General features: G+C 41.7%; 1 protein-coding gene across 4 annotated transcripts in view; it reads right to left on the bottom strand.

Annotated features, from left to right (window-relative positions):
• LOC115572084 (protein unc-13 homolog A) overlaps positions 1-23,644 on the bottom strand; it is a 38,218-nt gene that overhangs the window by 4,970 nt on the left and 9,604 nt on the right. The window contains exons 6-38 of one of the 4 annotated variants that reach the window (XM_030401897.1): positions 23,566-23,636; positions 22,924-22,966; positions 22,447-22,476; positions 19,769-19,982; positions 17,040-18,140; positions 16,824-16,926; positions 15,541-15,584; positions 13,886-13,964; positions 13,424-13,429; positions 13,250-13,324; positions 12,935-13,154; positions 11,986-12,213; positions 11,546-11,687; positions 11,226-11,395; positions 10,940-11,055; positions 9,656-9,819; positions 9,334-9,487; positions 9,005-9,073; positions 8,693-8,782; positions 7,698-7,832; positions 7,450-7,577; positions 6,219-6,304; positions 6,003-6,129; positions 5,808-5,904; positions 4,127-4,270; positions 3,955-4,032; positions 3,428-3,505; positions 3,255-3,343; positions 3,005-3,148; positions 2,417-2,540; positions 1,702-1,758; positions 1,508-1,588; positions 213-360 (exon numbers count right to left, since the gene is read on the bottom strand). In XM_030401897.1, coding sequence (XP_030257757.1) covers positions 213-360; positions 1,508-1,588; positions 1,702-1,758; positions 2,417-2,540; positions 3,005-3,148; positions 3,255-3,343; positions 3,428-3,505; positions 3,955-4,032; positions 4,127-4,270; positions 5,808-5,904; positions 6,003-6,129; positions 6,219-6,304; positions 7,450-7,577; positions 7,698-7,832; positions 8,693-8,782; positions 9,005-9,073; positions 9,334-9,487; positions 9,656-9,819; positions 10,940-11,055; positions 11,226-11,395; positions 11,546-11,687; positions 11,986-12,213; positions 12,935-13,154; positions 13,250-13,324; positions 13,424-13,429; positions 13,886-13,964; positions 15,541-15,584; positions 16,824-16,926; positions 17,040-18,140; positions 19,769-19,982; positions 22,447-22,476; positions 22,924-22,966; positions 23,566-23,636 — 4,635 coding nt within the window. Of the gene's footprint in view, positions 1-212; positions 361-1,507; positions 1,589-1,701; positions 1,759-2,416; positions 2,541-3,004; positions 3,149-3,254; positions 3,506-3,954; positions 4,033-4,126; positions 4,271-5,807; positions 5,905-6,002; positions 6,130-6,218; positions 6,305-7,449; positions 7,578-7,697; positions 7,833-8,692; positions 8,783-9,004; positions 9,074-9,333; positions 9,488-9,655; positions 9,820-10,939; positions 11,056-11,225; positions 11,396-11,545; positions 11,688-11,985; positions 12,214-12,934; positions 13,155-13,249; positions 13,325-13,423; positions 13,430-13,885; positions 13,965-15,540; positions 15,585-16,823; positions 16,927-17,039; positions 18,141-19,768; positions 19,983-22,446; positions 22,477-22,923; positions 22,979-23,565; positions 23,637-23,644 lie in introns of all 4 variants that reach the window. The other 3 variants (XM_030401896.1, XM_030401895.1, XM_030401894.1) reach the window with 3 other exon arrangements.

The raw sequence follows: 23,644 nt of genomic DNA on the forward strand, positions 1-23,644 counted from the left end.
AACATTTTCTTCCAACACTGTAAGCGAGTTATTCTGTTTAATCTCATAATCCCATTTAATTCCATAAGCCGTCGTTACAGTAAGAAAAAGCAGTGGAGCTCTTTGAGAGTAACTGAAAGCATTTTTGTGTGAAATTGATTGAACCCGCTGTGCGACTATGTGTGTGTGTGTGTGTGTGTGTGCGTGTGTGTGTTTGCCATCTGAAGTCGTACCCTGAGCGCTCTGTGAGAGGACAAACTTCCTGATGAGCTTGTCTGTGGCCTGCGTGTACAGAGACAGGGCGTAGCGCAGAGACTGCAGGTCTGGACTCTTTTCCAAGAAGGTTTTCTTCAGGCCCACACCACCGGCATGGAAGTATTGCTGCGTGAACAGATGAGACATGACATGTGCTTATAGTAGAAGGAAGAGGGCGAGCAGGCAGGCAGAGGGACAGACAGACGGAGGTACACAGAGTGGTCGATTTGTAACAAAACTGTTTAGTAGAGTGGAACGAGCTCGTCAGCTGTGGAGCTACAGAACAGCGGTGAGACGGGTTTGAAGCTCTAAACCTGCACTGATGTTCAGTGAATGCTGAAGTATTAAAACTATAACATTTAGATTATATTGATGTTTATGATATCCACATTGAAATATTTTGATCGACACGAATTCAGAACAATATTTAAGGGCAGACATATCAGGTGATAACATCATTTTTATATTCAGTGGTTAAGTTTTAGATTTGGAGCTCTTTTGCTTCCAGAACTTCTGTGAGACTAGTGGAAAGGAAAAGTCCAAAATACATATTTAGGGTGTTCTGTTCAAGATCTATATTATATCTTATTCATCTGTTGCCTCCTCTGTTTAAAAATGTATGAAATAAAAAAACAAACATATCTTTAGTGACGTTATCTCAAAAATAGTTTTCTTCCTGCCTGATACCTGAAATCTCACATGTACCAAACGTTCAAGTTTTGTCCCTTTGGTCTGAAAGTCTCAACAAACTAAATCACTACAGTTAAAGCTGGAAAGGTTTTGTAAAACCCAGATGACCCAAATGAGATTCCAGTGTCAGACTCTTCTTCACCTGCTCAAAGTTAATCTGAACTTTTCTTAATTGTCTGTTTTTATGGTTTGACTTTCTTGTCACCTTTGTGTCTTTAAAGAAAAGTCTGATGTGTCTGTCAGTGCTGTTTTGCAGGACAAGGTGCAACTTCTTTGAATATTTCTTCGTGCTGAGCAAACACAGAACAAAATTAAAGCCCCCCTCCAGTTTGTCATCCTGTTCGTACAGTTGAATGTTTGAGCCTCACTGTGTAGAAAGGCGTCTGTGCTGAATTTGACACTAGAGGGCTGTTTTCACTTTCATTGCTCAAAGTGTAAATGTGCCTTGTGTTTGCTGAAAATTGGATTTATACATTATCCTACAAAAAACATGACAGAGTACTCTACATTTTCACAAAAGTAAGAATCTAGAACACCTATTTCCCTGTCAGCTGTCCTGCTTGTGTAACACATCATACAATACCTTAATAGTGTCCAGTGCCAGCTCTATGACTGCACACTGTTTAGGAGTCAGAGCTTTGGCCTCCTCTCTTCCCATGTGCTCCTGCAGGACGGATCAAACAAAGGACACCACACCACAGTTACAGTTAGTCAAATGTTGCTGTTATCTGAAAAAAACATTAACTCTTTCTGTCTTTTTATTGCCTTTTTCATCACCTTGAGTTTGGACAGCTGGCCCAGCTCCTTAGCAGCGTTGAAGATCATCTGTGTGCCCTGTTGTGGAGAGACGGACAGACGAGTGAGAACGATATGGAGGGGAGAACAGAGTGGTGTTTGAGAAGTGTCTGCAGAGTGAAGGGTGAGTTCAGTGAGACAGACAGCTGCAGATACAAGAAGTTGTTTGCAGAGTGAGGGGGGGGGAGAGTTCTGTCCTCATTTATATATGTTTCAATTAAACATTCACAATTAACAAGTGTCGTCTTGGTAGACAGAGAAGGTTCAGGTGCTTTGGTGTACAGACAGTCAGTACTACAGGGACTCATGGGCAGGTAATGTTGCCTCTGGTGCGCCGTGCTGCCGTTTCAATCATGTTTTGATGCACTGACATCCACAGAGAAAGAAGGACGAATTGTTTAAAAAAAGAATGACAAAGGCTACCGATGGTGGGGTTGAGGCTCCTGTTAAAAATAGAGTGTTTCTTCATGCTAACAAAAGGCTACACGCTCACGCAAACACACACACACACACAACACACACATACTTACAATAACCTAAAAGGAAAGGAAGGGAGAGAGAATGGAGTAACGGCAGGACAGATGGGTTAATGTTCAGTCGCAGTGGAACCCAGCAATGCAAAGCAATGAAATTCAGAAGCAGAGAAGAAGAAAAAGGGTGAGGAAAAGAGGAAAAGTGTTGTTGTCCAATCACATACCGTCTGGTCAGTGAGTGTTGGAAGCACAATTGTTTTTTCCATTGTGTTCATCACTAGTTTCCACAGCTCCTTCAGCACTCTCTTCAGGACGGTCTTCTCACAGATCTTAGCAAACAGCGACAGGCTGAAACAAAAACACACAATCCCTCAACATGGAGGCAAAACACACATTTTCATTTATTTATAGGGTCTGTGTGTGTGTGTGTGTGTGTACGTGTGTGTGTCTGTTGGGGCCGTGGTAACTTCAGTGTACGAAATGATAAAAATAGGAGTATGCACGCACAGCCAAACCACAAAAAGAGCAGGTGCTGAGTTCAAAGTGAGCACAAAAAGGAAACAAAAAAATGTCGAGCACACTGCAGAGCTGCAGCCTCTATTTATCTAATGCACTAAAGTAGAGACGTGTTGAGCAAACAATCTTGTATATAATAGTGTTTTATTACAAGTGTCCTAGCAATACCTGAGTTTATATCAAAACAAAATCATCTTCAGCTGCTTAGTTTGAGGAAAATATATATATTTTGTTCTTTCTTTAGACACATTTCTAATCCTAAACAGCACTAATGTTTGACACCCAGCTGCACTTACTTGCTGTCCAGGAAGTCCATGATGGGCTGCAGGACGTTGTCGGCTTCCTGGACCACGCTGCCATTGGCCGGCACAGTCTGCCCTTTGACCTGGGCCAGGATGTCCCCCATCTGCCTCACGTTGTCCTCGATCTGGGGCTGGAAACTACATCACCACACAAAAAGAACAACATAAAAATAGGTCCTGAACTCAGCTGCAGAGACGGTCGCAGCACTTCTTACTTCCACACAGGTATCAAACACACGCCCACCTGACAGCGAAAATGCGGCTGAGGTCGTCCATGACGCTGTTGAGTTTGTTCTGCAGCTCCTTGAGGAAGTCGCTGGCCTCCACGTTGAGCTGGAAGAAGACAAAACGGGATGAATACAGGAGCCATGTCGTGTTTGAGCAATCACAACAATAAGTGCATGAATGGACACTCACGTCTTTTCCTCCCATGGCCTCAAACATCTTCTCCAGCTGAACTCTGAGCTGCTGGATGTTATTGATGATGATACATGGCTGAGGGGAGACAGAGAAAAATCATTACACACACACTTCTCACTCCCCTTCCTCTGTCTGCTCCCAGCGTTTTATTGTAATCAATCAAGGTTAGTCCTTCTAACTTTTTTTATTGCTTCTTTGGCGAAAACACTCTTGGTGATGTGAGGCAGGAGAAGCAGGAGTTTTCAGTAATTACTGCTCCTCTGGGGGCTCCAGGTCTCTGTGGGAGCTCAGCCCACCACATTCAGCTAATTACACAGCCCTAATTCACTTTGAAACACTCCAACCTGGGCACGGCTATTACAATGAAAAGCGGTTTATTATGCTGGAAATAATCAACCTGACCACATACACCAAACTGCGTACATCTTAAAACCAAGTCTCGTTGGTGCTCAAATTAAACCATTAAATCAGTGGCTGCTGTTTGTTCCACCATTAGAAATTTCCATCTTAGAACAAACACCTACCACTTTCTCCTTCTTGACGTGATTTGGAAAGTCCTTTGCGATGATGTCAGCGTAAGATAGCAGGACGTTGCCGATTGTCTGAGAGGGGAAACAAAATGAAGGAGAAAGTGCACAGTTACAGCGAGAACTTGATTACACTCAGGTTAAGAGAGCGTTGGCAGGTGAAAGTCACCTTGGCGAATCTCTTCATGTAGTTGCCCACGATCTGAGGGTCGGGACACTCCAGTTTGCGGATGATTTCAAAGCTCTGATTGAGCTGAGAGAACACGTCCACCACGGAGCAGGAGAACAAAGCGTGCTCTGATGTGACCTGGAACTGAAGAGAGAAACAACCAGAGGGGGGAAAAGTATGAGAAGCTGTTCTGCGGCAGTGCTGATGCTACAGCGCAGTGATCTGACTACCACTGAGAAGTGAGGGGTTCCATTCCCCCCATGGGCACAGCGCCACCAAGTATCACAGACAATGAAACTGACCCCGCTTCAGTTGCACGTGACTGCAATTATTTGCAGAGTGATTCAGAGTGGTTTGGATGAGAGCCATGGAAGCGATCACATGGTTATGATGGGGAGCAGGGCACTCATTAACAGCCCGGCCATTAGCGAACACTGTGATGGTTTGTGACTGGGAGTGGGGACCACTGTTTCGCTGACACAGGGAAGCAGACGCTGCCTCTGGCGACAGTAATTGGACCCAAAGGATTCCTGACATATGAGCCGGGAGAATCTTCAGCTGCTTTGTATCGACCCTCCCGCTGCGTGGACGTTTAGGTGTGAGTGAGCGTATGAGACACCGTGTGGGATGTGTGTGCGTGTAGGTACTTTTCTGCCTTTGGTATTGAGTCATTATTGATTGCCTTGAGGCCTTCAACTTGTTCTTCTCAGCCAGGAATGTGCTGAGTCAGGAGAGATGATGTGAATTGCTTGAATTTGCATGAGAAATGCCTGAATAATTTTCTTGGATTTGGAGATGCTGCAGGTAGGAGGTCGGATTTAAACTTTCGCACTGTGTTTTATTACAGCCTCAGCAGAAATTGAATCGCTGAACTGAAGTGAAACTTTAGTGTCACATGACCGCCCGTTTCTTCTTCTGCACACTTGGTTAAAAAGCCGACATCCTTTGATAAAAGGACTAGCTTGACGATTTGGGAAATCTGTCTGAGAGTTAGATGAGAAGACTGAAGCCAATTTCCATGTCTGTGTGGTAAATATGAAGCTTGTGTGTCGGTGTATTTGTAGACTACAGTGTTTGTAAAAGGCTTGGGAAGTATTAAAGCACCACAAACATTTTTTTAATGACTTCTGTTTGCTCACGTGTCGTCTTCCTCGTCTATTTACACGCTGCACTATTGAGCCGAGTTTTTTGTTCACTTCTCGTGTCACGCTGCATAATCTTTGGCCAAAATAACTGCAATTCACATACTATCACAATAATCAAAATATGCTTAAAACTCTTAAAATGGTACTTAAACATACTGGAATCACTTCATCTAGCATTTTTTAAAGAAACAAATATCTTTCATATTTCCATTTTCAATCACAGGACTGTACATTTAATGAGGCAGACAGCCTGCTTAAGTTACTCATGTGAAGATGTGTGATTAAATCTTATATTGTCCCATCCCTCGCTGCTGGTAGTTGAATTTTGGTAACTCTGGATGGACCAACGCTAGCTGTTTCCCCCTGTGTCCAGTCTTTATGCTAAGCTAATTAAGCAGCCTCTAGTGGCAGCTTTGTGTGAGTGTAGCGTCAGTCTTCTCAACTAACTCTTGGACAGAAAGTAAATAAATGTATTAGGAAAATATCAAATTAGTCATGTCATTTCATATGTGATGAATACAGATGAAAGCAGTTACCCCGTCTTTTTTGTCCCTCTCCAGAGCTCCATGTAGAAAATCTCGGGACACTTCTTCATTCTCGTCTAGCCACATGATGACAAATGGTTCAAACCAGCTGCAGAACAAGGACAGAGGAGAGAGAACATGAGTCTTTGAACCACAGTGGTAAATGTACTGGAAGGAAGGCCTGGATGCTGTTTATACGATACTTACGCTGGATATTCAGGAACGTGCTTCTGGAAAGTGGTGAGCTCCTTGCAGTACTCGTTGTAGAGCCACTTGACCTTGAAGTGCAAGTTCATATAATCTGCGCTCTTACACAGGCGGTTCTTCTCATGCTCTGAATATCAAAGAGAAAAGAAAAAAATGAGGAAAGTCGCACTTCAACACATGACAAGCCCCATCCCAACGACACATAGAAACACCTACCCTCCATGGCGTATTTCATATCTTGTGCAAACATATTCCACATGACCTCGGCGCTGATCTTGCCCACGTTCAGTTCCTGGGGAAACCTGTAAAAGGCAGAGCGCTGCGTTAAATCCAGCTCCAGTAATGGTACTCTATTATTTAACGAGATAACCCAGCCTCATTTTTATGTAACTCCATCCTCTGTATATTTTTAGGTAGCACAGAAAGAAAAATATACCAGAGAAGGAGTAAACACTTTAAGTTTATATATTCATATATCATAAGTATGTCTGTCTATATACATGCAGGCTGTTTACTGTAACAGAATTATAATACAGAAAGATATTGTTGTTGGTAATATACAGTTGATAATGTTGGATGCTTTTGTATATTTTACAGTTTGATGTTTTTAGATATTGTAAACACGTGTGTTATTTTCCAGTTCAGAACTGACAGGATACATCCTGTTGCTTCAAAACAAACAAAGGCTGTTTGTTTGGCTTGTTGGTCTGCTTCTGTTTCTCTCTGACACCTCCATCCTAATATTCTATCGCTTTAGGTATTTGTTTTACCTTTAAACAAATCCCATACAGCTGGAATCATCGTACCAAAAAATGTAATCAACAGTCAACATCTACAATTTATGTCACAAAAAATGGCAACACTGTGGGAAAAGTGTGTGAGACCCTTCAAAAAAATGATGCAGGGGGCGCTGTTTAGCTGAGTTGGTAAAGCGGACATCCCATGTGCTGAGGCTCTGCAGCGGACCGGGTTCGACTCCCGGCCTGGGTCCCTTTGCTGCGTGTCAATCCCGCTCTCTCTCCCTGTTTCCTGTCACCCTCTTCAGCTGTACTATCAATAAAGCCATAAAAGGCCCAAAAAATACTTTTTTTTTAAAAAAAATGATGCAGGACTATAGTCTGCAGAATGGCTGCAAGATTCAGATTCAAGTTCATTGAAGGGAAAAGTCTCTCACCAAGTGAGTCAAATTTGGAAATGTATTTCTTCCTCTTAGGACTTGTTTTGTCCAAATTCAGGGGCAACAGAGTGGAGGGCTTGAGCAAGGATTGACACTCAGTTGCCAGATATCATGACACACATTCCACAGGAGACTGAGAAATTCCTATCTGATTGGTATAACTATTAAATTGGGAAATTACCAATCGGGAGCACAGCGAGAGAAGGAGTTAAAAACAGGGAGACTTCCACGAAAATCAGTGTGTGCATGTATGTATGACCAGAGACTCACTGATTAAGGCAAGGAGTGTAGGAGTTCTTGTCCTCCTCTATGATGGAGACGATGAGGGTGATGAGTTTGGACCAGAAGTCGAGGTTCTTGATGCTGGGACCCTGCTCATCCGGAGGGACTGCCTTTGACTGAAGACACAAGGAGATAATGAGCTCACTTCTCAGCAGCTGTGTTCATGGAGGATCTCTTTGTAGTGAGAGCAATAAAACTCTTGACTGCATCATCTGCAAACACACACACAGACTTACAGGGTCTGTCTGATATTCCCTGTTGTAGAGGTCATGGCAGTTGTTGAAAATGTATTCATAGGTGGAGTTCAGACAGGCTTTCACGCAGTCCTTCACCACCTGGCTCGCCCTGGGGGGACTCTGCAGCTCCTGGACCTGAACACAAATGTGACAAAAAACATATGTTTGAATCCAATTCACCTCAAATATACACACACACACAAGCGCAGTCTCAGCAGGTGGTTATCTCAGTGGGAATTTAACCATAAACTCACTGAGCGGCACAAATTGTATCAAAATACATTAACACCCTGACACACACACACACACACACAGTTTCATGCTAATAGCTTCAGTTTGAATAGGTTAATGTTAAGTTTATGCCGTAGGCTACTTAACAGAAAGTACTGGAAATTTGTGCCATGTTTATTTTAGAGTGCTGCAGTGAAGACAAGTTGTGAAACTTGTTTCACTGTCAACGCTTCCAGGACCTATTAACCACATGGTTTTTAGGGTATTGTTATTACCATGATAATGAAGCAGTCATGGTCAAACCATGATCTCCCCCTAAAGTTAATTAAACTATAGAGCTTGTTGTGTTCATGGTGAGACGACCAGGTTAGAGTAACTTGTAGACTGCAGCGTGTAGATTGCTAGCTCAGTGGTTGTTTCCTGTAAGGCTGAGGATTTTGAAATCGCAAACACATAAATAACAGAAGAGAGGAAAGAGAGGAGGAAAATTCCGTCTGAAATAATGAAAGACGTACATCAGCAGTTTACTTCAAACTAATCGAAAGCTAACCACAGCATGGTCGGAGGGGACTCCTGGTGATGCAGACCGAGTAAAAAATATACCCATCTTTCACATTTGGTTCAGCCCAAAGTGGCTCAAAACATGGTTAGAATTTTATGTGATGTTTGTAGAGCACTTGTGGGGCAAAGCTCGGGTTAAAATGGCTGCCAAATCTGCTAAAAAGAGTGAAGAAAAACTTTAAAAAACTAAAAAGAAAGCGTACCTTCATCCTGAAGAATGTGATGCTCGTCAAGAGATCAACTGTGGATTTGAGGTCTTGTAGTCTTTCAGGGCTGCTGGCTGGGAAGTTATTCTGAAAGTACATTCACAAGCAAAGATCACAAGCAGCACAAAATGTTCACTTATGTTTAAATTGTTTCTCTTTCATCAGGTAGTGAGATAAAGGAAATATCAGCTGTGAACATGTCAAGGTGAAATCCTTTTCATCTCAGGCTCAGAACAGAGAGGAGGCATTCCAATACATGTACACACAGATTGTTTTGTATTCGTTATGATAGAGAGAAGCTGTCAGTACCCGGTACATGGACAGGTCGATCCTCAGGGAGTTGTGCAGCTGATCCAGCAGTTTGACAAACCTCTCCTTCTGCACAGGAAAAGACAGAAAAACAGAACAAACCACTCAGAAACTCACCACAGCGGAGAGATAACCGGTTAACTTTTAAGTAAACAAACCCGAGGTCAGATCTGATAAGGCTCAGCTGATTGGATGTTTGGAGAAGTAGGCAGAACCACAGTGTCATCTACAACAGCAAGTCTTTAAAAGCATTCTTCAGTTATAATATGAGACGCCCTCTAGTTGAGTCACACATATGATGAAGGGAGAAATATTCATCAGGGACTCACGCCAAAGTTTGATGCAGCAAATCTGTCTGAGGCAGAAACATTGTTGGAGGACTCGGTGGTGTGGGCGTAGTAAGCGTTGATGTTGGCGAGCAGGGTGCTCATCACAGCTGGCACTCCGGGGCACATGTACTTAGATGACAGGCAGGCAAAGTGGCTGTTGGTTGGAAGTGGCAAAAAGAAGACATTTATTGGATTTACTTGCTCCAGACACTCATGTATTGAAACAAATCATAAACTACACTTAAGTGTGTTGGTAAGTAAAGTCAAATTTGATCTTTCCTAATTAAAGTCAAACAATCAGAGTAATGGATGTGGGACTGACGTCATGGCCTGGTAGATGGACTCGACTCCGTATCTCATGGCAAACTCGTCCACTATCTCCTGAGCCGTCTCTTCAAAGTACACCTTCCAGGCATCATCCCCTTTGGCATCAGGGATCTTTACGACGCCGCCGTTCTGCTCCTCAGTTGTGTACTGGAACAGATGCTGGACAAAGACAAAGGACAGGTACAGATGTTTTTTTTTGCCTTAGACTATTATTACCATTATCAATATTAGCTTGAAGCAGTTGGAAGGACTTCAGGCAAAAAATTATAATTTGTAAATCTTTAAAACATGAAAACATATCAAATACATGTAGCACTTAAGTACTGAAGCTTAAACAGACACAAGCCTTTGATTACGTCGTATAGGAGGCACAAAGCAACATGCTCATGTGTTTGATTGCGCAAATATTTATGATACGTTGACTTTAAAATGATCTGTTTTCTTCTCAAAGGCAGATAGTGCTGAAAATGTTCACAATCATTGTGCAAACTAAGAAAGCTAATTACGATTTAAATTGCATGTCCAACTTAAGGATCTTGTTATTCGCTAAGACAAATTCAGTCGGGTTGAAATTGGCCGAGACCCAAACAGCGTAATTGCATGTGTGTAGATCCAGCTTGATTTTGACTTTGAAGTTAATCATCTGAACACAGCTGAGTGCCTCAGATCAGTGGCTTTCAAAAGAGTACTTTCAGGAGGCCCATTACAAGAACTCCATCCATTAGTGACACTGTAATGGAATGCGTTACTATTTTTGATGGGTTTCATATACTTTCTGTAATAGAACACTTAAAAGCAAAATTATTATAAAACAGGGTTCTGTAGTCTAATTGGTGTCAGTTTAGGTGTCCTTAATGAAAACCAGTCTTAGTTGTTACAATCCTGCAGTGTATCACATTTTATATAAAACTGTGAAGTTGTCTATTGGACTTCATGAAAGTCTCCTATATGTCATTGTGTCAGTGTCCTATATGCAGAAAGTCCATTCCCCTCTATCTTGGTGAAAATGGCTCAATAATTCCAGACAATTACTAATGGTTTCAACTGTTAAATCGTTACGAAAATCCCAATGTTCGCAACTGTTTTTTTTATATAAAGGCAGAACATTTCCTGCGGTAGAAAGGCAGAAACAAAGAATTTACAAGGTGATTGATTGTGTTAATGTGAACCCCAGAATTAAATTGACTGGAACTAATAAACTCAGAATAGCAGGTCGCTCTTGCATATTTAATGTTACATTTCAAGTGCAAGTAATCATAACAACAGTTGGAGGACTGACCTCATGTAGACAGGTGTACTGGACGTGGTAAGGAGCGACTGTCTCCTCTCCTTTTATCTCCACACTTATGTGCATCCGGATGGCTCCTGACACAGCAGACTTATCGGTTCTCTTGTCTGTCGAATGAAAGAAATACATGCCTCCTTATTCGGCTGAAATCTGTTCCATCTACGGGAGACAAGCACTTCAATTATCTGTTTCTTGTTCTGTTATCTCTGCGCGACTTGCCGCTCCTCTCATCCGTCTCTAATTCACCATCTTCTTTTCCCTTATCTTGAAAACTCACCCAGGTTGTACCAAACGTCCATCTCGCCGCTCAGAGTCCGGACTTCGATGATGGTTTGACCCAGGAAGTCGTCACTCTCACGTTTAAACCTCTGTTTCACGCGTGACTTGATGTCGTCATCCTCGTCCCACACGCGCACCTTGATGCGGTCTGATGAGTTGTGGCATTCACTGGATGAGGCAGAATTGTGAAGTATTGTGAGTATTGGTGATCCAAAAACATAAAAATAGGGTTCTCAAGTTAATCTTCCGACATATTATGGTAAGATAGGCATTATATTAGCAGTTTTAATTGTTATAGACGAGGTCCAATGTACTTACAAGTGGAAGTTTTCTTCCCAGACAGGGTTAAGGTTGCCATAGATGGTCTTCGTTCTCTTCTTAGTCTTCCCAACTTGAACAGTTACGTAAGGATCACTGGAGCCCGTTTTGTCCTTAGCCTGCAGGCCCTGAGCACACACCACTGAGGAAAAGACATAAAGACATTTCAACAAAGACCTACACAACTGTCTGACAAATATCATATTTATTACTAATGTAGTTTTTAGTTATTTAATATTCTTAATCAATAGCAGTAAAAGAAAATAGCTGCATTTTTGCTAAGAACCATTACATGTATTTCACAAACATAGGGTATATTATCAACAGCATGTCTTTATTATTCATATAAACCAAAATCACAAATTTACTTCAGTGTGCTGTATGATCTGTTCAACATATGACACCTCCAATAAGTAAAAAAGAAAAAACATTTTACTCACCTGTGATGCTGATCTTTGCCGACCATTTGGAAGTCCCATCCAACACGCTCTGCTTGATTTGTTTCATCTGCGTTCCGTGGGCTGTTTTGTCGAGGCCGAACACTTCCTGGATTTGCTCAAAGATTTCTGGTTTGTTCCTCTCTCTGATCTTCATGCGGTCCTTCAGGACCATGATGATGTTCTGGGTTCGGTCCTCCGCCCCGTGCTTGGAGCTTTTCTCTGCAGCTCCTGATGAGACGGATGAATGAAGAGAGGGACGTAGGAGGAACAGTTTTTAGTTTTAACTATATTCAAGACAAACACCAACCCTTAAATAAAATATGTGTTTATGCTAAGGTCTAGCAGCTTTTGCGTTTCTCTCCAATACGTGTCTTTAAAGCTAAGGGCCGAGTTGAGATAGCATTGGATCAATTTTTAAAGTAATTTACTGGCCAGGGATCAAAACCCAAACCTCCCAGTATTATAGTGGAAACTGGATCCACGTGCCCCAGCTGTGGTCAGGAAAAATGAAACAGTACAAGAGTAAAAGTCCAACAGATGTCTTTGGCATCAAGATCTTATAAGACTCTTTGGAGAAAGCAGAGCGATGAATTATGCATTGTGTAGATTGACTCCAAAATCAGGATGGGAATGGGATAAGTCTTCCCTTGTGGAACAGAATTAGACAAAGCAGTGTGGATGCAAAGGCTACGAGAGGAAGAAAGAGAGAGAGAAGAGAGGCAGGGGTATGACAGCACATTACTCAGGAGATAAATTGGAAAGGAAGAGGGAGGAGAATGTGAGAGTGGATAGAGGACAAGAATAATGGGATGTCAATCGGTCAGAAGGATACAGAGGAGGAGCTAAAATAGGTTTGGAGTTTGTGTGGACTCCTTGGTACTAAAATAAAAATAGATGCACAGGTTTAAAAGTGTTTTTTTTGTGCATGTGATGACGCAGCGATCCTTACTCTGCAGACAGTCAGCATTGAGCAGATCCTGACACTTGTCGTGGCATTTGACACCACACTCGGAGCAGCGCATGCCTTGCCGGGCGATACCCCAAAGCAGCCCCTCGCATTCATAGCAGTAGGTGGGGGTGGTGGCTGTCCACACCTCAAAGTTGTGTGGCGTGGTGGAAGAGATGGGGTAGATCAGAGCCTGCAGGGTCTTTTTATAAACGTGACTTTTCTGGAAAACAAAACAAAAATGAGATGAGACGTGTTAGTGTGACACCAGCAGTGATTACAGGTCAGAAGATACTGAACAGAGGTGAGGAAACCCACCAGCTCTTCATTGCCGAGGGTGGTGGACGCCATGGCGGAGGTGATTCCAGCCTTACGGGAGTTCTGAACTAGAGACTGAGAACAAGAGGGCGAATGAAAAGTGTTTGTGTTTGAATGTGAACTAAACAATGGACTTCATATTTATGTTTCTTTAAGGGCTAAAATAGTACTCACCATTGCCTGATGAGACCAGGCAGAGATTAAACAGGACAGGAGAGAGACAAAAATGGGAGGTTATTTTAGGAATTTCAAACAACAAGCTGTGTTTAAAAATCACTGAGTGTGAGTATGTGAGCTACAATGACAGCTACGCCCTAACCTCTATTAGGGAACAATGTACTGTATTGATTAATGACTGTAGTTAGATTAACACCACAGATTTGCAAGCATTTGATTAATCAGCAAATCAACAATGTGATACAAATATGGAAGGGGCAACATTCAGAAATCAGCAATAGTTACCATAATGGGTATTGTACTTTTTGGTTAAAATAAATAATCAATAATTAAATAATAATGCAATGATATTTAGACTTTCAGAGTAAGAAACACTAACTATAAACCAAAATGGTTCAAGAGCACATCACAAAATTGTTGTATATCATGATTGCACGTGTGTCCGTGTTTGTTCCTCACCAGATCTCTGACAAGAGGAATGGCTTTCCTCTTGCGAAGGTCAGGCATGCTGTCAATACTGTAGAGTGCACCTCCCATTCTGAACAAGGAAAGTACAGACATTCATATTAACATTTTCATCAATATTTACAATAGCTAAAATGATTCTCTCATATACATTTGTGAGTGTACTTCATGGTGAGTATGACACTGAACGCTTTGCAGAAAAATGATTCTATTGTGATTATTTTGAAAGATATTGTGATATGAGGCATAATTTTAGTGAGAATGGTAATTTTAGCATTTTTTTGTTTTCACTGACAGGCATGTGTTGGAGTCCGTACCAATCAAGCATCTACAGAATATGATTTGCAGGCCAGTATGTCGCAACACATTTTCACTATATCAGAAAATTACTTCGGCAATTTATATTATGCACTTGGCCATATTACGATTTCGATCATATTTTGATTAATTATCGAGCATATAAGGGCACATTAATTATCACACAATGCATGTATGAAAAAGCATGAATTCATTCTCTTTTACTTAACAAGATTTCACAGGATCTCCTGCATGACTCAACGTATGAATATGTTAATGAATGTAAACACTAAGGTATATCACTCAGTGATTTATGATGTTCATGATCAGTCACAGCAGTATACATGTGTTCTGTTGAATTCTAAGTGTTGAGCACTACTTCTTTATCATGCTCTTCATATTAACTTGTGACTTCATCTTCTTTAACGCTGATGTATAACATATGATTACTAGTGGCATAATAGTGAAATCATGTGTCAACCATTTGTTTCTCATGCATTATTAATAAATGTTTTTTTTCATGATAAAATATTGTGAAACGGAGTCGAAATGATGATGCCGAAATATACAGATATATTTAAAGGGCCACTTTGATCACTTATTTCTTTTTTTCCTTTTTTTATTCTTTTTTTTACACTATTTTCAATTCATTTGTACACTTTATCATCAGTAAAAGAACTTAAAAGCAGTGACGTGACCAGATTTGGACACAAATTTAAAAATGGTGTCAGGGTTCAGTTCAACTGGCTGGTTTGGGTATCCATCCTGAAGAAGACAAGAATGAATTCCTGCTTTCTAATGCACCCATAATTCATTAACTCTTACCATCAAGTGCAACTAAATTTCTTACTAGTTATTACTCGGGTCAGATATAATTCCTTTTGTCATCGTTTCTAATGCTTCCCCAGTCAAGGACTTTTTCTAGAGAACATAATTACGCAGGCTGCCTCGTCTCAAACAGCGGCAATCACGCTCCACACACCTGGCTATAATTGCTGGGTTTCATTTGGCTAACATAGCACTTGTTCAGTATGCAGCCTCAGTTCCACTCTGAGGTTTGCCTCATCTACAAATGACCTGCCAGCTAAGTCAGGGCAGCCCACCGCTGTTCAATACTCGCTGGCCAAATGCCATGAGCTGAATAAGCCCGTGGATCAGAATGAAAAAGAACGGAGGATTCCCGGACTAAAGAAGGGCATTTTCAATCTAAGGCGGCGGTGGCAGGTTTCCACGGTCATCTGAGGATAATTTAAATTGAGTTTAAATTCTGGAGTTATTGCATTAGCTCGACTAATACACGGTGTGATATATAATGTGGTACATGTAAGGGACAGCACATAACAGACACTCACCCTCCTTTACCGAACCACAGCGAGCTGGAGGTTTCTCCTCGGGCCTGAGAGAGACAAAGAAGGAATGTCAGAAGAGGAAACAAACTGGAGTTTATCCCTGTAGCCCTTTCTAGCATTCATATACTGCAGGAACGCTGCACTTTAATTATCTGACCATGAAAGTGCTTTATTGGGCTCCTCACAACTTAAATCCCATTCCATGTTTGTGTTATTGCATTGGTGCTTGGGCCAGAAATGCCTTATCAAAAATCTTCCAAGGGCTTACACAATTTGTACAACTGGGAAATAAAGCTTAAGAAATCTGCCAAGATGTCTGATCCATAGACAAGTATAATAACCACTTATTCAGGAAAGGTTATCTATTATTCACTCAATATAGAAAACATAAATTGGTAAAAAAATAATAATAATAATCTGCTAAAACACCTTGCTTACATTATTAAATCAAATATGTTTTTGGAGAATCTGACGCTTATAATCAGACGGCTCTTACAACAAAAAAGTTCAGATTGCTGTGACGATGAATGAGTGGAGTGAAGGTGCCTCAAGACATCACGCATTTCCTTTTATCTCTCAAACTACCAATCAGGTTGTACCTACCTGTCAGCATGCTCCAATGATGGCCGAGCAAAGTGCATGCGAGTGTCACTATGGCAATGACATGAAACTGGAAAGAAAACAAAGTGGGTCGGCACAAACAAACAAAAAAAAAAGACAGACGAAAGGAAGCCAAATGTACCAAAAAAACGCAACGCGACATACATCAACATAAACATCAAAGCAAGTGATTAATTCTCTGCACAACTGAATTCAAACGTAATGAACAGCAACATAACATGTGAGTAAAATATGCAAGTGAAAACTGGATCAAGCAAAACTTAATGTGTATAATCAAATCAAGCAGTTTTTTCAAGGAGTAGTGTGGTGCTGCACCCAAACTCAAATTAAACGTGCTGTCTGTGGAGCCATCAGTATTTTTTACTTTCAGCAAACCAAAACGAAGCAATCATAGAATATGAAACGCATTAAGTCTGCAAAAAGCACCATTAAAATAGAACTCAAGGACTTGCTGCATGTACCCTGTCTTTGCGCATAAATAATGCAATGGACATACATATTTCAAAGACCTGGTAGACACTTTTAGAGTCTCTTGAACTCTGGTATATCTTTTAGATTACAGGGTGGAGTTGAATCAGGCCTCCAGCTCTGGGACTTCAACTGGACTGTAGTGGAGGACTGGACTGGAATTTAAAACCAGGTTCAGGATGAACTTGTGATCTTACCTCCCGCAGCTGTTCTAAGACTTTATTGTAGAGCCTTAGCCAGTTCTCTTTGGCTCTGACTGCTGGATCCACTGGCTCTTTTGGCTCCTCTATGACTGGAGGACTAAAACAGCAGACAACAGTTTTTCATTCTTCAGCTGATACACTTCTAGGATTGTTGTTCAAACACTTCCAATCTATTCTAAGTTCATCGATCTGACTCCATTTCACTCCTACCTCTCAGGCAGCATCTCCATTTCCTCTTCTGGTGTTGGCGGCCTGCTCTCTTCGAAATGCTCTTCTGTCTCCTCCATTGGGAGCTCCTCCTCTGGCTGAGCCGGGGGCGTCCTGGCCTCCTTCTCCATCATCGTTTCCTCTTCTAGCCATGGCTCTTCCTCCAGCTGGAGAGCCTGGTCCTCAGGGGCTGCTGACTTCTCAGTGGCAGGGCCGTTGAGATGGGATTGAGGCTGCCCAGAGGACGGGGTCTGTTGGGAGGTAGGGCCCATGGCAGTGGATGGTGGCTGGGAGGCTGCGTTAGCCATGGTGGCTGGGTGGGACGGAGGCATAGTGTTGGCTGCAGCAGACTGCTGCTGTTGAGATATGGCTGAGGCTGGAGGGTGAGACTGGGCAGGCTGTGCGGTGGGAACAGAAGACAGGAAAGTAGAGGCCAAACCTGTGACTGCAGCTGTTAGAGGTTTGGCCATAGAGAAGAAGGACGTGGCAGACGGGGCTGCCTGGGGCTGGGGCTGTGTTTGGGGCTGGGCTTGTTTAGGTGGTTGGGCTGTTGGTTGACCAGGGGGTGGTTGTGCTGATGGAGCCGTCCCAGGAGGATGAGACTGGTTTGATGTTTGGTTAGGGGGTTGAGTAGGAGGCTGCTGTTGGTGTAAAGAGGGCTGTTTCTCTAGAGGAGGTCTGGAGCTGGGAACATCTAAACCTGCGGGGGCTGTTGATGTTGGGGTGGGCGTGAATGGAGGCTCCATGTCCTCACTGAGGGTCCCATCCAAATTATACAAATCCTCATCATCATATATCATCTCTTCATCCTCGTAGAGGCCTTCCTCTTCTCCCTCATACAGTCCTCCATCATCCTCCTCATACAGAGCTGCCTCCTCCCCTCCATCTTTGCTGTAGCCGCCCTCATCGCTGTATGCCCCCTGGGTCTCATCGGGGTCCCAGTCTGGAGAGCCTTTGCTGTAGCTGACCGAGGAGTGGCAGGAGTGGTAGGAGTCATTTTCGTCATAAGGGTCCCTCTCTCCATACTCGCCGCCATAGTCCTCCTCGCTCAGCTGACTGCTGCACCGACTCAACTCTGCGGAGGAGGCGTAGCTCCCCGAGGGACTGGACGGAGGAGGAGCAAAGTGAAAATAGAAACAGAGTTAAGTTACAAGACCACAGTATCCCAGGAGAGATTGATTGTTAAAGTATTTAGCAAGGATACATTTTTTTGTGAACATAGAGACACTCTGGTTATCATTGCATGTATACGTGTACATGTGTATAATGAATGGTTCACCTTCCCTTTATGAAGCATAATCACAAAAATGCTTACATAGCATCATATTAGAGCATTTAATGGCCTGTACGCTTTGGACTCTTTCAGGCAGCCCTACTTAAAAACCTTTTCTACATGTCTCAGGGTGGCCAGGAATAATGCTGATGGCTAATCGATGAAATACAAGAGTACCAGACAAGCAGCAAGAAATAGAGCAGAACAGAAAGGTGAGAGGCCTCCAGAAAGCTGACAAAGGGAAAAGAACAAGCATTCAGAAATGCAACAAACAGGGAAAAAGTATTTATACTCTGTGATGAATGGGCCTATTAAAACCAAAATAGAGGCACAGAGAGGGAAGCAGGATGAATGAGGGAGCGAGGGAGATAGTGAAGACAGGAAGGGAGTGGTGGAGCGCAGGGAGGGAGGGAGTGTAGAGAGCCGAGAAGGAGGAGATGATGAAGACTGGGCGGGGGTGAAGAGAGGTTGCCCTGTCCAATACACTCACACCAGCAGCTAATCTTATGTGCAGCATTGACCATTAGATTGCCAGTTGAATAATTCATAAAGCAAGACGTAAGAGATGCATGGTTCCATTCCCAGTCAGTGAGAAATATGTCAATAAAAACAGAGAAATTAAGCAGCATTGTAAACGAACCCGAAAGACAAACAGGACTTCATTGACTATATTCAAACAGAAAAAGGGCCTTTTTCACTTGTGACTAATGAAAGTAATGATGGCTGGATTCCATTTAGCTGCTTCAGTTTCAGGGTCTTGGCATTGTGTAGGCTGGCTCACTGTCACTCTGTCATGGCTTACTGAGACACCTCATCGTTCAGGCCATTGTTAATATCATGAATAACACCTGTGTTTTTTCTACTGTGGCACATAAAGAGTCCTACACCCCTCAAAAAGGTTAACTTCTGGTTTCATCGTCTCGAGGTCACACTCTGAAGAATACACGAAGTCTACCAAAAATCTAAATATCCTTAACTCCTAAAAAAATCATGTTACATTTGCTCCAACAATTGGTTCATTAATCATTAACCTTAATATGATTCTTTGTGTTCACAGGTAGGAATAATGGCAAACTGCTGAATGCTAAAAGTTAGCTAACATTATCATTAGACGGTAAGTATAAGTGGCAAAACCTCTGATTGTTTTAAATTTAGCTGTAGTGAATTTAATTGCTAATGAATTAAAGTTTTCATTTGTAAAAGGAAGGTTTTGTTATTTCTTCTTTTATATGTTTTGTTCAGCAAAGATGCCAAACATTCATTGCTTTCAGCTCAAATGTGAGAATTTGCTGTGTTATTCTGTGATAAATCATCATGAACTGACTGACAGTTGGACTGTTGATAAGATACAAAAGTGATTTTAAATCACCTTTTGCACGGAAAACTCTGAGGGCAACAAAAAATGAATCAATAATGACACCAATCATTAATTTCTAAATACACTGGTGCAGGCACACACCTGACAGTCCTCTGATGGTTGTAGTCGAGGTCCTGGCTGTTGCCAGAGCGTGGGTAAGATAAGCTTCTGGAGCTGCGGTGCTGGTGGCTGATGGGATACTGGTGGACAGAGGCGTTTGGCTGGGACGTGCTGTAGTAGGGAGGGGGGATGCTATTACTGGTTTCACTGCGATAGTCGCTGTCCCTGTCGTCCACAGCGCTGTCTTGGTCTTCATCTGCACATGGAAAGAAAAAAATAATTAATTTGTCCTTTTGATGGTGTCCTGATTGAGAACAGTAACACAAGGGAAGTTCTTGGTTTTTATAAAATAAAGCAAGAGAAAGCAAAAATAACATGAAAGTTGAATGTGATGATCCAAATCTATAATTTGCCATGTGGCTCAGAGATAAGGGGCTCTAATCAGCACTAAACCGATCTTTTAGCGCTATGTTAATTAAAGATAATATAGAGGAGATGACAACCATCCACTATCGAACCACTATCAGACTCAGACCCGGGTCATTCAGAGTTCATCCATACATGAAGCACATGATGAACATCAGCGGCCTCCTTCTCCTCCCCGTCATCATAACCGAACATAAATTCATTCGTGCTCGTTAAAGAGACGCTTTATTTTTCTGTGGTGTCCATAGATCATAGATTAACATCCTGCAGGGAAGTGATGAGAGACTTTAACGGTGCTGAATCAGTCAAAAGGGAAACCGACATCTATTAATCATTCATCACTATCGCGCTCTGACGTAGGCGCCCGCTGCGCCACTTACACCACCATCTTCATCTGTCTGGGCATGTAAACACTAATTAAAGGAATCGAACTTTGTTTCTCACTTCAACCGTGTCCTCACGTGTCTCCCTTCCTCTCTCTCTTTCTCTCGCTCACTTCATCAGCTCGTCATCTATCATTACCCCCCTGCTCTTTCCTTTTTGCTCTGAGTGAGGAGAGATGAGATAAATTGCTGCAGCGGGTCTGACAGACGCTCATATAAGACCATCTGCCAATCACAACAAGAAAGAAAGCAATAGACATAAAAGAGAGATTGTTTTGTTTTTTGTTTTCTTTGCATATATCTATACAGTACGTACTGTATATATAAATATCCATGTGTATTATTGACAGTCCAGTCCATTAGTAATTGCACAGGGACGTGTTTTTCATTATTGAGGCTCTGTACTGCAGCGTATTGGATTTAACCATGACCATGATTGATGTTTAAGGGTCTGTTCACCCAAATTACTGCAACAAATTAAGCTGTTGTCAATGAGGTTTGTTCATTATCTCGAGTAACAAGTACACTGTTTTCTGGAGAGAGATGTTGCCATTTAATTTTTTTAAATGTAATTTTTTTTTTTATGCTGTGAGCACGACAAATGAGATTTAATTTAACTTCATTGTTAGGTGGTCGGTGGCAAATATGACATAGAGGGCTAAACCTTGGCAAATGCAACCAAAACTATCTGTGTAAAGGACACTAATGCATGAGTTTGCCTTTGTATTTTGTTCTTATTTTGCTGTGTCCTGTAAAAACGGAAGTTTATTTTGAAAGGACTCTGTATGCATGAAACCATCAAAAATGGGCAATAAAATGGAGTGAACAGTGCAGAAAGGTAACACGAAACAGTGATAAAAGCTAAACAATGAGAGTAAGATAACACTAGTTTAGCTTCAGTTTAGAGTGGCAATAAGGTGTGTTAATTGTATTTACTTATGTCTAAGATTTTTGAGTGTGTGTATTTGGTTACCTTTTCCGTGCATACAAAGTAACGTTTTAAGCTAAGGTACTATTTGCTAAGCAAGGTAATGCATTTTTGTCTTCTGTTTGTTTAATTTCTCTTTAACTCCTAAGTTGGTCTATGACCTGCTACAGAAACAAAACATGTCATAGATCATCAGTGCATGCTAACTTCTTTCGACTGGAGAGCTACAATCTGCATGACTATATCCCACATAAGGTGAAAGGTAAAATAATTGTTTTGGTTTTTATTATTTGGTCATTTGGATGAACTTGCTCTTTAAATAGATAATATGTAACATTTGTGCATTAAAATGGCTATAAACATATTATAACTTTATTATACATATTGTTGAGTTGTGTACCAAAATTATCCTAAAAGTTCCCAACAATGTTCAAATCCAGAAAAATCTGTATTATTACTCAAAGTAATGATGGTTTTCATTTGGTTGCTTGGCGCTATAACTACTGGAAGTGAGTCAGAGAGGAAGGAAGTGAACAAATGAGACTACACGTAAAAAATAATAATTATATCTCTCTCTCTCTCTCTCTCTCTCTCTCTCTCTCTCTCTCTCTCTCTCTCTCTCTCTCTCTCTCTCTCTCTCTCTCTCTCTCTCTCTCTCTCTATATATATATATATATATATATATATATATATATATATATATATACATTAAATTCCTGACATTCAGCTTTAAGGGTGTTTGAAGGTGAACAGTGAGACTCGTGGCTCATTTCATGTACATTCAGCTGCCTATATACAAGTCCTACACTGTCACTATGTATGCAAACACCCTCAAATGTAACCTGAAAATTGGAATTTTACCCTCTACCTTACTGTTTCTGTTCAAATGTGATAAAGTGCAGAACCAGAAGCAAAACAATAAAACAATTTGAGACTCTCAAGATACTTGTAGACTGCACTGTATGTACAGTATGTATACTTACTTTGTTGGTCTCCCCATAGACTCCAGTTACCTGTAATACAAACAGGAGGGTATCAGTATTGATTATGAATTACATTGCTGTCTAAACATAAATATGATTTCACAGCATTAACACTTCAAAGTTTCCAGACGGAGCTGCTGAATGGAAAGAGAGAGCAGAGGGAGTGCTGAGCCTCCAAGTCTTTCCACCTGCAGCAGGCAGCTGCCTCAGCAGAATCACCAGACTGGGCCAATAGCTGAAGCACAGCAGCATCCTGGAGAAGCTCGCCTCCAGACATCTGACGCCACTATCGATCCTTTACAGTGCAGCGATCCAGGCCCTTTTCCCCTCTAACACACACCAACCCATGTGTGGTTACACACATAATGCACACACTGAGCTAAAGCAATCTAATTACATCCAAACAGCTAAGCACATTATTCTCTTGTTAAACACAAACAAATGACTGGTTTGTACAAACAGTGATTGGTCACTTACAGCACTGTGTCCCTGGCACACGGAGAGGGCGCTCCTGCTCCTCCTGGTAGGAATACTGGAGTCAGACACAGGGGAATTTTTTTTTTCCAGAAAGTGCATGCTGGATTTATGAATTATGTGCAACATAGTTATTCCTACAATTAATCAAGTGCGGATATGCTGCGGTAAGGGATGCGACGATTTATTGGCTGAACATTGATATCGGCCAATATTCACCTTGCTGACGGCTGCTGGCCTATTGAGGAATGAGATGACAATCACTGATAGCAGTGGCCGATGTTAATCTGCTGTGTTGCATCGATTTTGCAGTGGCACAGTCATGAGCTACTGGCTCATGACATCCATGCTATCGGTTTATAAGGCTTTGTAAGAACTGAATATACTTAATTAATTGAATTTATTAGGTAATGGTATACCAGGTTAAAAAGACAAAAGACAACTTTTTTTTTGGCAAAAACAGTTATGTAAAATAGTTACAATAAAAATAATCGTTAATTTAATTAACATTAACATTAACAATTCAATAAAACATCAGCATCTGCTTTTAGCCAAATTGTTATTTTTAACATCTGTATCTGCACAGACTTTCCCAATCGGTGCATCCCTAGCAGGGCTATTAAATCAAACGGGGTGACAGCTTACATCTTGGTCCCTCATGGCGTTGAGCTGCTCCAGTTTTTTGGCCCAGTACCGTGCCTCATCCTCAGGGATATCTGAAAAC

Source organism: Sparus aurata, chromosome 21, assembly GCF_900880675.1.
Source record: "Sparus aurata chromosome 21, fSpaAur1.1, whole genome shotgun sequence".
Taxonomy (NCBI): domain Eukaryota; kingdom Metazoa; phylum Chordata; class Actinopteri; order Spariformes; family Sparidae; genus Sparus; species Sparus aurata.